General features: G+C 62.1%; 1 protein-coding gene across 10 annotated transcripts in view; it reads left to right on the forward strand.

The window, feature by feature from the left end:
* Positions 1–12132, forward strand: part of GSE1 (Gse1 coiled-coil protein) — a 500278-nt gene that overhangs the window by 430776 nt on the left and 57370 nt on the right. Inside the window, exon 1 of one of the 10 annotated variants that reach the window (XM_055299781.2) lies at positions 7320–7363. The exons of 7 other annotated variants lie outside the window; for them this stretch is intronic. Coding sequence is in view for 2 of the 3 variants with exons in the window: in XM_055299780.2 (XP_055155755.1) it covers positions 8377–8383 (7 nt within the window). In the remaining variant the exon portion in view is untranslated. Of the gene's footprint in view, positions 1–7319; positions 7364–8170; positions 8384–12132 lie in introns of those variants that run through there. 2 more of the 10 variants (XM_055299780.2, XM_055299786.2) reach the window with 2 other exon arrangements.

Genomic DNA, 12132 nt, shown 5'->3' on the forward strand with positions numbered 1-12132 from the left:
TCGTGATCCGCCCGCCTCGGCCTCCCAAAGTGCTGGGATTACAGATGTGAGCCACAGCGCCTGGCCTGCTATCAGTATCTTCACACTTACAGAAGCCAGGGACTTGGGTGGCCGGCCGGGCCCCACCAGCTGTCCTGCCCCCCTTGCCTAGTGACCAGCCAGGGGCCGGCAGGGACTGGACTCACACAAGTTGCTGGTGTGATTCTTGGAGTGTGTGTGACATTCCAAGGCCTCTCCTAATATTAGAGGAGAAAAGAGTTCCGCTGCTCTCATTCTAGGCCCTATGTCCCAGGGCAGAAGTGGTCTAAGTGACTGACCTCCCTGCCCGTCTGGTCTGGCGCCGAGAAGTGCTTCCTCATAAAACTTTATTTGTATGTGCTGCCGCCCTTCCACTTCCTCCGTACAGCAAATGTAAGGGAATGCTTCTGAGCTCCAGCCTTGTCCCAGGCACTGGCTATGGCTCTCTCTATTGTCTTGTCTGGTCCTCACCAAAGTGGGGGCAGGGGACACATTCCTTGCAGGGCAGCAGCTAAGGAAACGGGTGCGCAGTGGGTGGAGATTTGCCCAGTCCTGCAGCTTGACTCCCACGTCCATCCTCCCCCTGCACCCCTGGGGGGGCCACCGGCTGTGCTCTCCAAAGCCACATTTTAACGTTTGCTCTCTGGGTGGTCACTGAATGGGGTTAACACGTCTGGCCCCAAGGTGTTTTTAGAGGTAAGTGGTAGAGAGGGTGCTGCCCGTAGGGAGCCAGACAAACTGAAGACCGCGTTGTAGGTGATCAGAAGCCTCAAACAGCGGGCTGGGCTCATTGGTGGCCCAGGAGCTGAGACTGCCTTGCTTGGACTGTAGGTAGTTTCCTGATGGGAAGAAAAGTTGCAAGGAGGAGACCCTGCTCCCCTCTGACTGCTGCCAGTGAACTGGACCTGTTTCTGCTGTGGTTTCTGTTCAGGTGACATCGTTGAAAGCTACCCATGTGCCCATCGGGCTTGGCCGCCAGCCCCTGTCCTCCTCCTCACCTACACCACAGAAGTTTCGGCTCCTGCCCTTGAAGTCTGCCGTGGCACAGCCCACTCCAGCAGGCCTGCCAGGTAGACGGGGTTCTCAGCGCGCTGCGATTTTATAAAAGCCTGCTAAAATCAGACCACTCCGGAACACATGCTCTCCCGGCTTTACATCACCAATGTTGACAGTAGGAAAATTTGGCCAGGTTTCTCTCAAATATGAAAAATGGGAACTAGGCATGCGAGGAAATGAAAACCTGGCATCCCCACCCCAGACAGCAGGAGCGCTGGGAAGGCAGGGCGGACTTCTCCGAGCTCCACAACCTCATCCGTGCAGTGTAGTGCTGCCCGCCCGCAGGGCCCTGAACGCGGACCTGGTCAGGTGCCCTCACACAGCTGCACTGTCTGGGCGTGCAGGGGATGGGGCAGAGGGCTTCAGGCCACCAGAGGCGGCTCCTGGCAGAACGTCTCCTTGCCAGGAAGGGGCTACTTTGCCACTGAGTCTGCCCGTCACTGGGTCCTGGAGCTTCTGGGTGACCCGGGAGAGGGACAGGTTGTGGACAGCAGTTGAGCCAGGCCCACCACTAGGGTGCGGGACCCAGCCTGGATGCCCTGGGATCCCTGTGGCTTGCCTGTGGCAGCCCAAGTGGACGCAAGCTCTTCCCAGGATTTCAGACACCTGGGACACTTACACTTGGCCAGGGCCGTCTGGCTAGCAGGGGCCAACTTGCCTCCCAGACAGTAACAGGGCAAGGGGTATGTGTGGGGGGTGCTCACTGGTGGCAGAAGCATCCAAAACTCCCAGGATTCTCTGCCCCCCATCAAGAGTCTCAGCGCTGCTCCCCCAGCCCCCTTCCCCTGCCTCGGCCTGGCCCCGCCATATAAAGTTTAAAGGTTTTAAATGCAAATATTTCTCTTTTATAGATGCCAGCTGTCTCCAGAGAGTGCGTTTCCTTGCCGTTCAACTTTATTGTCCAATTAGCTTCCCATATCTGGATACTGGAGAGCCTGGGGTGGGGGGGGGGGGCAAGGAGGGCAGCAGGGGGAGGGGGAGGGGAGCTGCAGGAGGGAGGAGAGCCATGGCTCCTGGGCCAGCTCTGGAGCTGGAAGCTGCCCTCCGGGACCTGTATCTGGGTTGGCGTCCGGGAGCCCAGGTCATAGGGTGGGTGCCTCTCCAGAGGTGGGGTCACCCATTTCAGCTTTCCCCGCTCCAGTAGGAGAGGCAGGAGCTGGGGGGCGGTTGGTAGCAGGGGTATTCTTTTCTGATTTAGAAAAATAAAAGCCAGCAGCCCCGACGCACACGGCTTCCTTTTACTCCCTCTCCCGCCCGCTTTCCAGCCGCGGTGGCGGCGTCCCCATTCACCAGGGCTCGGCGGCGCTCACAAAGCGAGGCAATTAGAATTGAAAATCTATGCAAAACAGCTGTTAACTGATTGTAAAGGAGTGCAGCTGTGTGCGGGGTGCGGATTGGAACCAGGCGCTCAGAGGGCAGGAAGTGTGGGGCAGCCTGGGGTTAAGAGGAAAACTCCTCAAAGGGAGTTAGCCGGGCCTTAACCCTTTCCTGTTCCCCTGGAGGTGACCTGGGCTACTGAGGGCCACCTGAGCTGCAGGGGTGGGGCTCCCTCTGCATCCCTGGTGAATCTGTTTCCTCCCCAAGAGGGGCAGGCAGGGAGAGGCGGGCGCTGCTTTCCCCTGTCTCCCTCCAGCCTTTATCCAATCAGCAGATCTGGGTTAAATCTTAAATCCTGCCCAGGGGCTGGGGACTGTGTCCCTGCTAGGATACAGGGGGCCCTCTTCCCTTGAGGCCCCCACTGCCACTCTGGAGCAGGGAGTCTGGGACTCCAGCAGACACGCTGTGGCCTGGCCTGCAGGGCGGCTGGTGGAGGATGCTTCTTCTCAGGCCCTGCTTGGAGACCTTGGCTCAGTAAGGGGAGGGACCTGGGGATCTGTATGACTCCCCCCTATGATTTAAGACCCACTGCACTGTGTGATCGCTATCTAAGAGTGGGACACAACCTGGAGAGATGAATTCCAGAGGCAGGGATAGGAAAAGGCTTCTTGCGAGAGATAAGATGTAAGCCCGGCTTTGAAGAACGGGGAGGATTTCTGGGCCAGTGATAGCAGGGCAGGAAACAGAAAGAGGAGGGTGGAATCTAAGTGGTGGGTGTGTGCACCTTCACCGATGCATAGGGCAGGGCTGGGGGGGCTGAGGGCAGATGGGGTAGTTGGGCAGCCTTCTACCCCTCAGCCCTTCGTGCCCCCTGGATTTAGTGCACTCTGTGGACTTAGCCCCCCGCCCCTTGCCTCTGCACCAGGGCTGGTAGTCTTGGGGAGGGCGGGCTGTGCATGCCGGGGAGCTGGGTGAATCCCAGGGTGCTCAGCTCTAGGCAGCTAACGGCTCCCTCCCCCGGCCCCCAACCAAAATGGTTTTCAGGCACTGGACAGCTGCCCAGAGGTAAGAGCATAGACCTGAAAGCGCTTGAGACCTGTCGTACCCCTGCAGGTGTATCTTTCTTAATAATCAGAGTGACCATGGCAGGTGGCTACTGAGAAATGATGCCAGGTGTAAGAGCCACGTCTGGATGAGACTCGTGCTGGAATGTGTGTGCCCGAGGCAGGCCAATTAACCTTCTCAGGTCTCCCCACTCGGGCTGTGTAATGGAGGTCACTGCCTGCCTTGCAGGGCCGGGAGGGCTTCCAGTGACATGCGCTGAGCAGCGCTGGCTCTTGTTAGGTGCTTGGTGAATGGCAGAGGTGATCTTTACCTCCTGGCCCACGGACATCCAGGTCCCTGATACTTATTTGCGGATCCAGGCGCTGAACAAGGTGCCCAGGCAACATAATGAAGGTGACGTGCAGTTCCTATGTGCTAGGAGCAACTGGCCAGGATGGAGAAGGACCTTGGGTTAGGCTGTGTGCTGTCCTGCTGAGCCCTAGAAGAAGCAAGAACCAGAAAGAACGTGTCCAGGATCTATCCTCTGCCAGGGCTGGGCCCTGTGCTAAGACTTAGTGGGGTTGGGACAGTCATGGGTGGTGCCCACACCCCTGAGCACCTGACCTGGTCCAGGTTGATGCCCAGGCAGTGGTGGTGGTGGTGGTGGTGGTCTGTGCTGTCATCCCGCCCCCTTGCCTTCCAAATTTCCTTGCTGCCTTAAAGTGTCCCCTCTGTCAGCGTCTGTCCTCTGCTGTCTGTCCCTTGCCGCCCCCCCCCCTTTAAAAAAAAAAGGGTCTTGCTTTGTGGCTCAGGCTGGAGTTCAGTGGCACAATCATACCTCAGCCTCAGACTCCTGGGCCCAAATGATCCTCCTGCCTCAGTCTCCCGAGTAGCTGGGACCACAGGCTTGTGCCATCACACACAGCTAACGTTGGCCTCTCTGAGGTGCCTGCTGAAGGCTTACTGGAATTTTCAGTTTTGTTTCTGGAAAACCAAGTGTGAAACACAGCCCAGGGTTTAGTGTGTTTGTTGAGTGAAAAACCACCCACCCTCTGTGGTTCAAGGCGTCCCTTTCTTTCTGGTGGATCCTCCTAGTCCTCACGCTTCCAGACACCCCTCTTAGTTCCTAGCTCAGGGAGTAGGTTTAAGGTGTCTCATGTTCATCTGAGATGGAAAGCTTTTTTTTTTTCTCCTTTGAAACAGGGTTTCACTCCGTCACCCAGGCTAGAGTGCAGTGGCACAAGCTCAGCTCACTGCAACCTCTGCCTCCTGGGCTCAAGTGATCCTCCTACCTCAGTTTCCCAAGTAGATGGGACTACAGGCGCACGCCACCATGCAGGGCTAATTTTTTTTGTTTGTTTTTAATAGAGACAGGGTTTTGCCATGTTGTCCAGGCTGGTCTCGAACTCCTGATCTCAAGCAATATGCCTATCTTGGCCCCCCAAAGTGCTGGGATTACAGGCGTGAGCTACCATGCCCTTAGGAAAGCTTTTAAAATTTAAATCTCTTTTGTGGTGCAGGTCTGATAGGTTCCAGGGCTTGTGGAGGTAGGGCTAGAGTTTGCACCTAGGTGTCACTGAAGCAGGTACCTGAGCCAGGTGAGGGGCTGGGAGCCTGCCTTCCGCTCTTGGAGGCACAGTTTAGCTTGGCAGGGGCCTCAGGGTGTGAGCAAACGCGCACCAGCCACCAGCATCCTGTTGCCTTGACACAAAGGACAGTCCGTGGTAAGGAGCACTGCATGCAGCATCCCCAGGGCAGGTGTCCTGCTCTGGGAGGTGCCCCCGTAGGCCTGGCCCTGGCACTTACCTAGCTCCTTCCAGGCAAATGGGAGTGGAGGGTGGGGAGGAGGTCCAGGGAAGGAGAGCTGTGCCCAGGAAGGGCTCGCACTATCTGGGGGCGCGGGGCTGTGGGTAGGGCGCTGTTTTCTAGGAAGAGAGAGGAGGAGGAGCAGGCCTGGAGGGAAATGGAGGGAGGCCAGCCTTAGCCCCAGTGCTGGGAAATTAGGAGTCAAGCGACAAACCTCGTTAGCGAGGAGCGCCTCGGCTGCAGGAGAGCAATTCCCACCCCTAAACTCGGAGGCCGTGCTCCGGATTACTAATTTCCGGGGGCCGGGCGCACTGACAGTGAGTGTCATCCATCTCCCCCTTGCCAGCCCGCCTGGTGGCCGCCAGCGTTTCCCGGCCAGGACTCACAGAGCGGCTCGCTGCTGCCCCCCGGCGGTTGCCGGGGTGTCCGGCAACGCCTCGCTCCCCTAGGCCTACTGGGTTGGGAAGGGGAGAGACTCCAGGTGTGAGCAGTTTTTGGGGCGCAGCTTGCATGTCACCTGTGTGCACATGATCTTGAGCAACTCAGGGCCTCAACTTCCTCATCTGTGAAACGGGACCAGACCACCCATCTCGCAATCCAAGGGAGCTAGATGTATACGCCGGAGGGATTGGCCGGCTCTAAAAAGTAGCCGAGTGATGCACCTCCCAGTGGCCGCTCCGCATGTTTTTGTGGTTGGCCGTCGTGGTCCTGCTCAAACAGGTGGAGAAACCTAACCCCACCTTCACTCCTGGCCCAGGGGCCTCTCCAAGGAAGAAGGGAGTAGGTGGTGGCACCGTGTCCCAGTGAGAGACCTGGAGGTGGGGCCTAGGTGTCTACCTGGAGAACTAGGCCGGAGGCAGCTCCCGGCCAGGTGCGAGAGGCTCATTTGCATGCTATTCCCCTCCCCCCGCAGCCTGTAATCCAGATGGGAAAGGGGCTGGGCCAGTCCCGGAGGTGAATTTTGTTTTTAAGGCTCCGGGCCAGTCGTCGTCCATTCCTTCCTAACACCTCCCTATCCTCCCCTCCCCCCGCCCGTGACTCCCAGCGGGGCAGGAGGCGCCCCTCCCCCTCCCCCTCCCAGCCCGGGCCGCCTGGGGCCGGGTGAATCCGCCGGCCAGTGCGGGTATAAATTACCCGGGGCCGCGCGGCCGAGCCACCGTGTGGTGCGTAAATTATAGCGTCCGGCCAAGGCCGCAAGGGGGGGCGCCGTCGGTGAGCTGGCGGGTCGTGCGGGGAAGCAGCACCCCCGCGCCGTGCCAGGGCCGGCCAGCGTCCGCAGGTAGGAGCCAGTAACGGCCCAACCCGGCCTCGCCGGTCCGTTTCCCTTTTCGTTTGTGGTCTGCCCGGAGCCTTGTGCAAGGCGGGGGGCCGGCCCGCGTGCGCCCCCACCCCCGGGCCCCGGCGTGCGCTTGGTCGGAGGTGGAGCGGGGAGCGCGGGGCCTGAGGGCGCCCGCCAGACCCTGCCCCCCGGAGGGCACACAGGCTGGTTCTGCTCCCCGCTGGCGCGGGCCCCGAACGCTCTAGGCCCGCCAGCGTCACTGGGAACAGATGGATGGGGGGTGGCAGGCGCCCAGCGCTCGCTCCCGTCGCAATCCGGCCTGGCGCGGGGAGGGGGAGGGAGGAAGGCGGGGGAGGCGGGCCCGCGCGGCGGCAGCGTGTGCGCTTGCCAAGCCTGGCGCGGGCATGTCCCGGGGCAGGTTTGGGGCAGGCACGAGGGGGCTGAAAGTCGAAACCCGCAGCGCAGCGCTGGGGCGGCCGCCCAGGGGGTGCTGGTTTGCCCCAGGGCTCAGAAGTAGGAACGCGCTAGATCAGAGGGGTGTTGGAAGAGGATGAGGAGGGAGCGACCCCGGGGCCTCGGAGCCACCGGCGGGGGAGGGGGGGTTACAGCCCAGGGCGCCAGAAGGCGGCAGGGGAGGCCTGGCGACCCCTGCCCCCGAGGCCCGCCCCTTTAACCCGGAGCTTCCTGGGGACGCGCCTGCCGCGATGGGGTGGGGGCGGGGTGGGGCGGGGTGGGCGGAGCCGGGGGGGTGGGAAGGCTGGGGCCTTCAGTCCCTCTCCGCGCCGCCTGTGGGTGCCCAGGAATTTCAGGACGCTCCCTGAGTCATTCCAGTCAAGTGCCAGGGTGAGGTAGGGTGGGGGGGGTGCCAGGAATGGGGAGGCGCTGTGCTGGGGCCAGAAGCGCAATGGGTCGTGCCAGTTTCTGGAGGCGGGCGACCTCGCCTCTGACCGCAACCCCAGCTACTTAATGATCCCCCTGGCGGAGCGGCGCCTCCGTGGGTTCTCCAGCCCCTGGGCCGTGGGTTCTTTAAAAAACACCCCCCGCAGCGGCCTGCATTGTGGCCTTCCCAAAAGTTACTTAAAACTGGGGGATGGGGTGCCTTATGGAATTTTGAGGCCAAGTTCTTAGTATTCAGCCTTTTCTAGTTGGGGTAATAAGGTCAGGCATGGGGGGTGGGGCTTGGGTACACAGTCTATTTTGTGTCGCCTCCCCCCACCCCACGGCTCCCAGAAAGTTGTTCTCCAAAAGGCCTCCAGGACCCGGAGTTACCCGTTCGCCCGTTATTGGGCCTGCTCTGTGCCAGGCACTGTTCTAGGCTCCCGGGACGCAGCTGCGAGACAGGGCTCGGCTCACGTGGCGAGGGTGCTGTGGCTGCCCGCTACTCTTACAGTCAAGCGGCCGGTCTTAGCCACCAAGGTCTCGGGGACCCCCGAGCAGTCCAGCCAGGGGCTCCCGAGAGTATGGGGGTGGCACCTCCGCGGCCCCGCTGGTGTCCTCGGCTCACCTGCCCGGCCGGGCCGGGGAGGGGCGTGTGCCTGGGCGGGTGGACCCGGGCGCCCGTCGGTGCGCGCGCGCGCGCCTGTGTGTTTGCGGCTGAAACCCGACACCTCCCGCTGGCTGAGGTCAGGGAGCCGGGAGCGAGCCAGTGGCCCGGGAGTGGGCGGCGTTGCGTTTGGGTGTGTCCTCGGCGGCGACAGCAGCAGGTGTTTCTTGGCCGGGGCCCCGGAAGCTCCACCTCCCCAGCGGCCCGAGCTGCCGCCGCCGAGCAGCCCCGGGTGAGATAAGCAGTTTAGACAAACACTGGGCGACGGTGGCTCCAGCATGTATCAGCCGAGGCGGAGCTGCGGGGCCCTGGCATGAAAGGTGAGCACGCCGCACCCGGCCGGGGACGCGGGTCCTCCACCCTCCCCCCACCGCACTCTCCTCCTGCAAGTTCGCGGGTTCCGCGGGGGCGGCCGCCAACGGCTCCCGGGCAACTTCCCCGGAGTGTGAGTGGCGATAAGAGCCGGAGGGCGGGCAGGCGACCAAAGGCCACCCCCTTCCTCCGCCCGCGGGTCGCAGCCTGGGCGGCCTGGCTGCGGGCGGGGACTCGGGGGCTCTGGGCTCAGGAGTGCGCTCAGCGGGGGATGGGGGGGTGAGTAAGTGCGTGCGGGCTAGAGGGCAGATAAAGTGGGGGGATGGGGGTGGCGGGGGGAGTCTCCGAGAGCTGCGGGCGCTGGAGAGCTGGAATGAAAACTTTGTGGCGACGCGGGACAGAGCGAATGGGGGTGGCTGTGCGCCCCCGTGGCAGGTGCTGGCGACGGACAAGGAAGGCGGGGGCTCGCTACTGGGGCCGCGCGGGTTAGGGTTTTTGTCTTGCTCCCCTCCCCCTCCCCGACCCCTCGTCTCGAGGGAGTTGGTCGGGAGGGAGGGACTGCAGCCTCCCGGGTCTGTGACCCCCACGCCCTGCTTCCCGAGGAAGGGCGCGCCACGGGCTCGGCCGCTTCTCGTCTCTCTCTCCCCCACCCCCGGCGGAGCGGCTCTCTGCCCCTCCCCTCCCCCCCGCAGAAGATGGCTGCCCCAGCTTCGGAGGTGGGAGAGGGATTGCACATCCGCCGCCCCCCACCCGCGATGGCCTTTTTCCCTCCCCGGCCCTTCCTGCTCCGCCTGGATGCGCCTCCCCGCCCCCAGCCCTCCCGGGCCCTGCGGCCGCGCTGATGGGCGGCGAGTGGCCCGACCGAGTGGAGCCGATTCAATTATATTGCAGCAGCAGAGACACCTCCTCGGCCGCCCGCCCGCCTCTCCAGCAGGCTAATTAAATTCCCTTCATGGAGGCGGAGCAGGAGTGGAGCTTACCCTCCCTGCGCCCGCCCACCCCCAGCTTCCCGCCTCCCCTCCCCACCGCCGGGTGGGGGACCAGGGGGCCACTTAGAAATGTGCGGTGGAGTCTCGAGGCGCAGGCCGTAGGGAGGGGGTTCTCAGATCGGGGGAAGGGATACCGCGACACCCCCATTAGTTGGGGGAGTGGAGGCTGCGCCCTTTCCACGTGGTGGGCCGGGGGCCTGGCCGCAGTGCCCGTCTGAGTTCCGAGGGCAGCGTGCTGGCGGTGGGGGAGCACCTGCCGGGTTCCCAGCTGGGCGGTGGATGCCAGCCGGAGTTGAGTCGGTTTGGCTCTTACAAACTAGCCTTTGTCTGTGCAAAGTGCGTTTAAAACACACTAAACCCTTGCTCCCCCCTGCGGTGCCTTATCTGGGGCCTGAGGGGTAGCGGCCACACAGGTTGGGGTTTGGAAACAAAAAGCGGGGCCACCAAATGGAAAGAGGGCTCCTTTTGTAAAAGGCGCCTGAACAAAAGGCCCAGCCGCACTCCGGGTGGGAGCGAACCCGCCTAAGCCGATTTCCAGGAGGCGGGGGACAAAGGGGCAGAGAGAAGGTCTTGGTGGGGCGTTGTGAAATGTGCCCCCTGGTCGGCCGTCTCGTCCTCTCCCCTGGGATTCCGTGTTCCCGCCGCCCGGCAGGGGTGGAAGCGGGGGAACCCAGGTGAGCAGCCTTCCCCGGCCTCCCTCGGTGTTGCTTAAGCTTGGGGCACTTCTGTGTTGCTCACCCTGTGTTTACGGCCGCCTCCACCAGCAGGGACGGCAGAACCTGAGGCACAGGCTGTGCCTGACTCAGCCGCCACGCCACAGGTGAGGGACCCAGGGCGCAGGCTCCGACGGCGGCGTGTGTCATCCCGGCCGCCGGCTGTGCAGGGAGCCGCCCCGCCCAGGTAGATTCGGGAGCGCTGGAAGAGGCCCTGGCTTGCGAGAGCAGCGACCTCGGTGCTTCCTAAGAGACTTTCCGAGACAGCCAGCCTCGTGTCGGCAGCATTCCTGGTCTCCTGCGGCCCGGGTGCGAGGATGGCTTTTGTCACTCTGGCAGCAGACACCAAACCCAGGAGGGGAAGCGGGGGAAGCTGGAGCCAACTACGGTTTTGACGCTTGGAGTTTTCTTTCCTGGAGCCTTGGGGGCGGTGCCGTGCCAAAGCTGGTGAGAGCCCGCCAGGAGCCTCTGGTGACCTAGGGTCAGGCCTGCCTTGGGAAGGGAGGTCGGGAAGTCTTGGTTCTAGGCACAGTGAGGCTGAGCTCAAAATAAGGAAGGCAACAAGGTGTCCACTGTGGCGCAGGCTCTGAGCTGTTTGGGACAGTTTTTAGGATCCTGGAGTGTCAGAGTTCAAAGGGGCTTGTAGGTCTCCAAACTCTGTGTTCTAAAACTGCTGCTGGCCAGGACTTTCCAAGTCCAGTTAAGCCACAGCCTCTGGGTTCCTGACCCGCGTCTGGGGGTTGTCAGACCTCCCCAGCTGATCCTAACATACAGACTGGGGGTAGGAACAAGGGACAAACTGAGGCTTGGGGCCCGGCGTGGGGCGGACACAGCGCTCATAGCAGGAAGCCTCTTCCGATGGCCCCGATGAGCCCTCCCCTCCAGCAGTCACTTCCCTGTCTCTGGGGGAAGTTCAGGGGCTGCAGATCTGAGGGCCTTGTGGTTTCAGAGCAGAAGCCAAGCCTGCCTGTGGGCTCAGCATCGCCGGCCAGAGGAAGAGCCAAGTCTGCACAGCGCCACTCTGTGGCAGACTGGGGTCCTGCACCTCTGAGCTAGAGATCCCCCCCCAACCCCTGGAATCCCCAAATTCCCCTTGAGCCCCCTGGAGCAGGTACTGTCTGTCCTCCCCTGCTCTGAAGGAGGCGGGCTGGGGGGCCTTTGGGCTCGGAGCCCCGAGCTGAGGGGCAGGAGCTGGTGCTTCCCACTTTTCACACGGGTAAGCTAGAGGGCTGGCTGCTACCTTTTCCCTGCCCCCAGGAACTCGCAGGGGCTTGTGGAGTCGGCTAGCAGGGCCGGTTTTTCTTGGCCCCATTTGAAGCCTTGGAATTCCCAGCCCGGGTTACTCGAAGTCCAAGGATCAAACCCCGGATCGGGCCAGGGTTGGATGGGAACCCTCTCTGGGTAGCATGTCAGTTGTCTCTGTTCTGGCAGCAGCAGGGTCCTCTGAAACCACAGGGTTTCCCCTCCCTTTCCTGGTGTGCCGGGAGAGCTGTTTTTTTAACCTGCAGAGATCCATGTTGCAGGTGACATTTCAGCTTGGTGGCTGTGCTGAAGCCTGGCCGCCTGGCTTTAATTCCTACCCCCGTGGAGTCTCAGATCTCGGTGGCCTCACCGAGTGCGGTGTGGGACGCCGTGGTGCTGGCTTCACTTCCGCATGCTGGCCTTTCTCCCCCGGCTGAGGCCACAGCCTGGAAGGTGATGTTTCTGAGTGTCCCTGTCAATGAGAATTTATTGAGCTCCTCCTCTGAACCCAGCCGTGTGCTTGCTGCTGGGAGGTGTAGAGACAGATAAAACAGGAGCGTGGCCAAAAGCAGCCCTTTGCACGCCTGCCAAACGCACACTCGGGGGCCTTTTAATCTTGCTTCTGCAGCTCTGATTCCCCACCAGCCTCTTCTCTCACGCCCTCGGCTCCAGCCAGACGAAACCACACGCCGTTCTCGCTACTCCTGCGTTTGGCCACGTCCCTGTCCTAGCATGGGCCATCCCGTCTGCCGGGGATTCTCCCGTCTGCTCCAAAGTCCACCTGTCACTGAGGCCAGTCCACCTGCCCCTCCT

The sequence above is a fragment of the Symphalangus syndactylus genome, chromosome 11 (assembly GCF_028878055.3).
Source record: "Symphalangus syndactylus isolate Jambi chromosome 11, NHGRI_mSymSyn1-v2.1_pri, whole genome shotgun sequence".
Lineage (NCBI taxonomy): Eukaryota > Metazoa > Chordata > Mammalia > Primates > Hylobatidae > Symphalangus > Symphalangus syndactylus.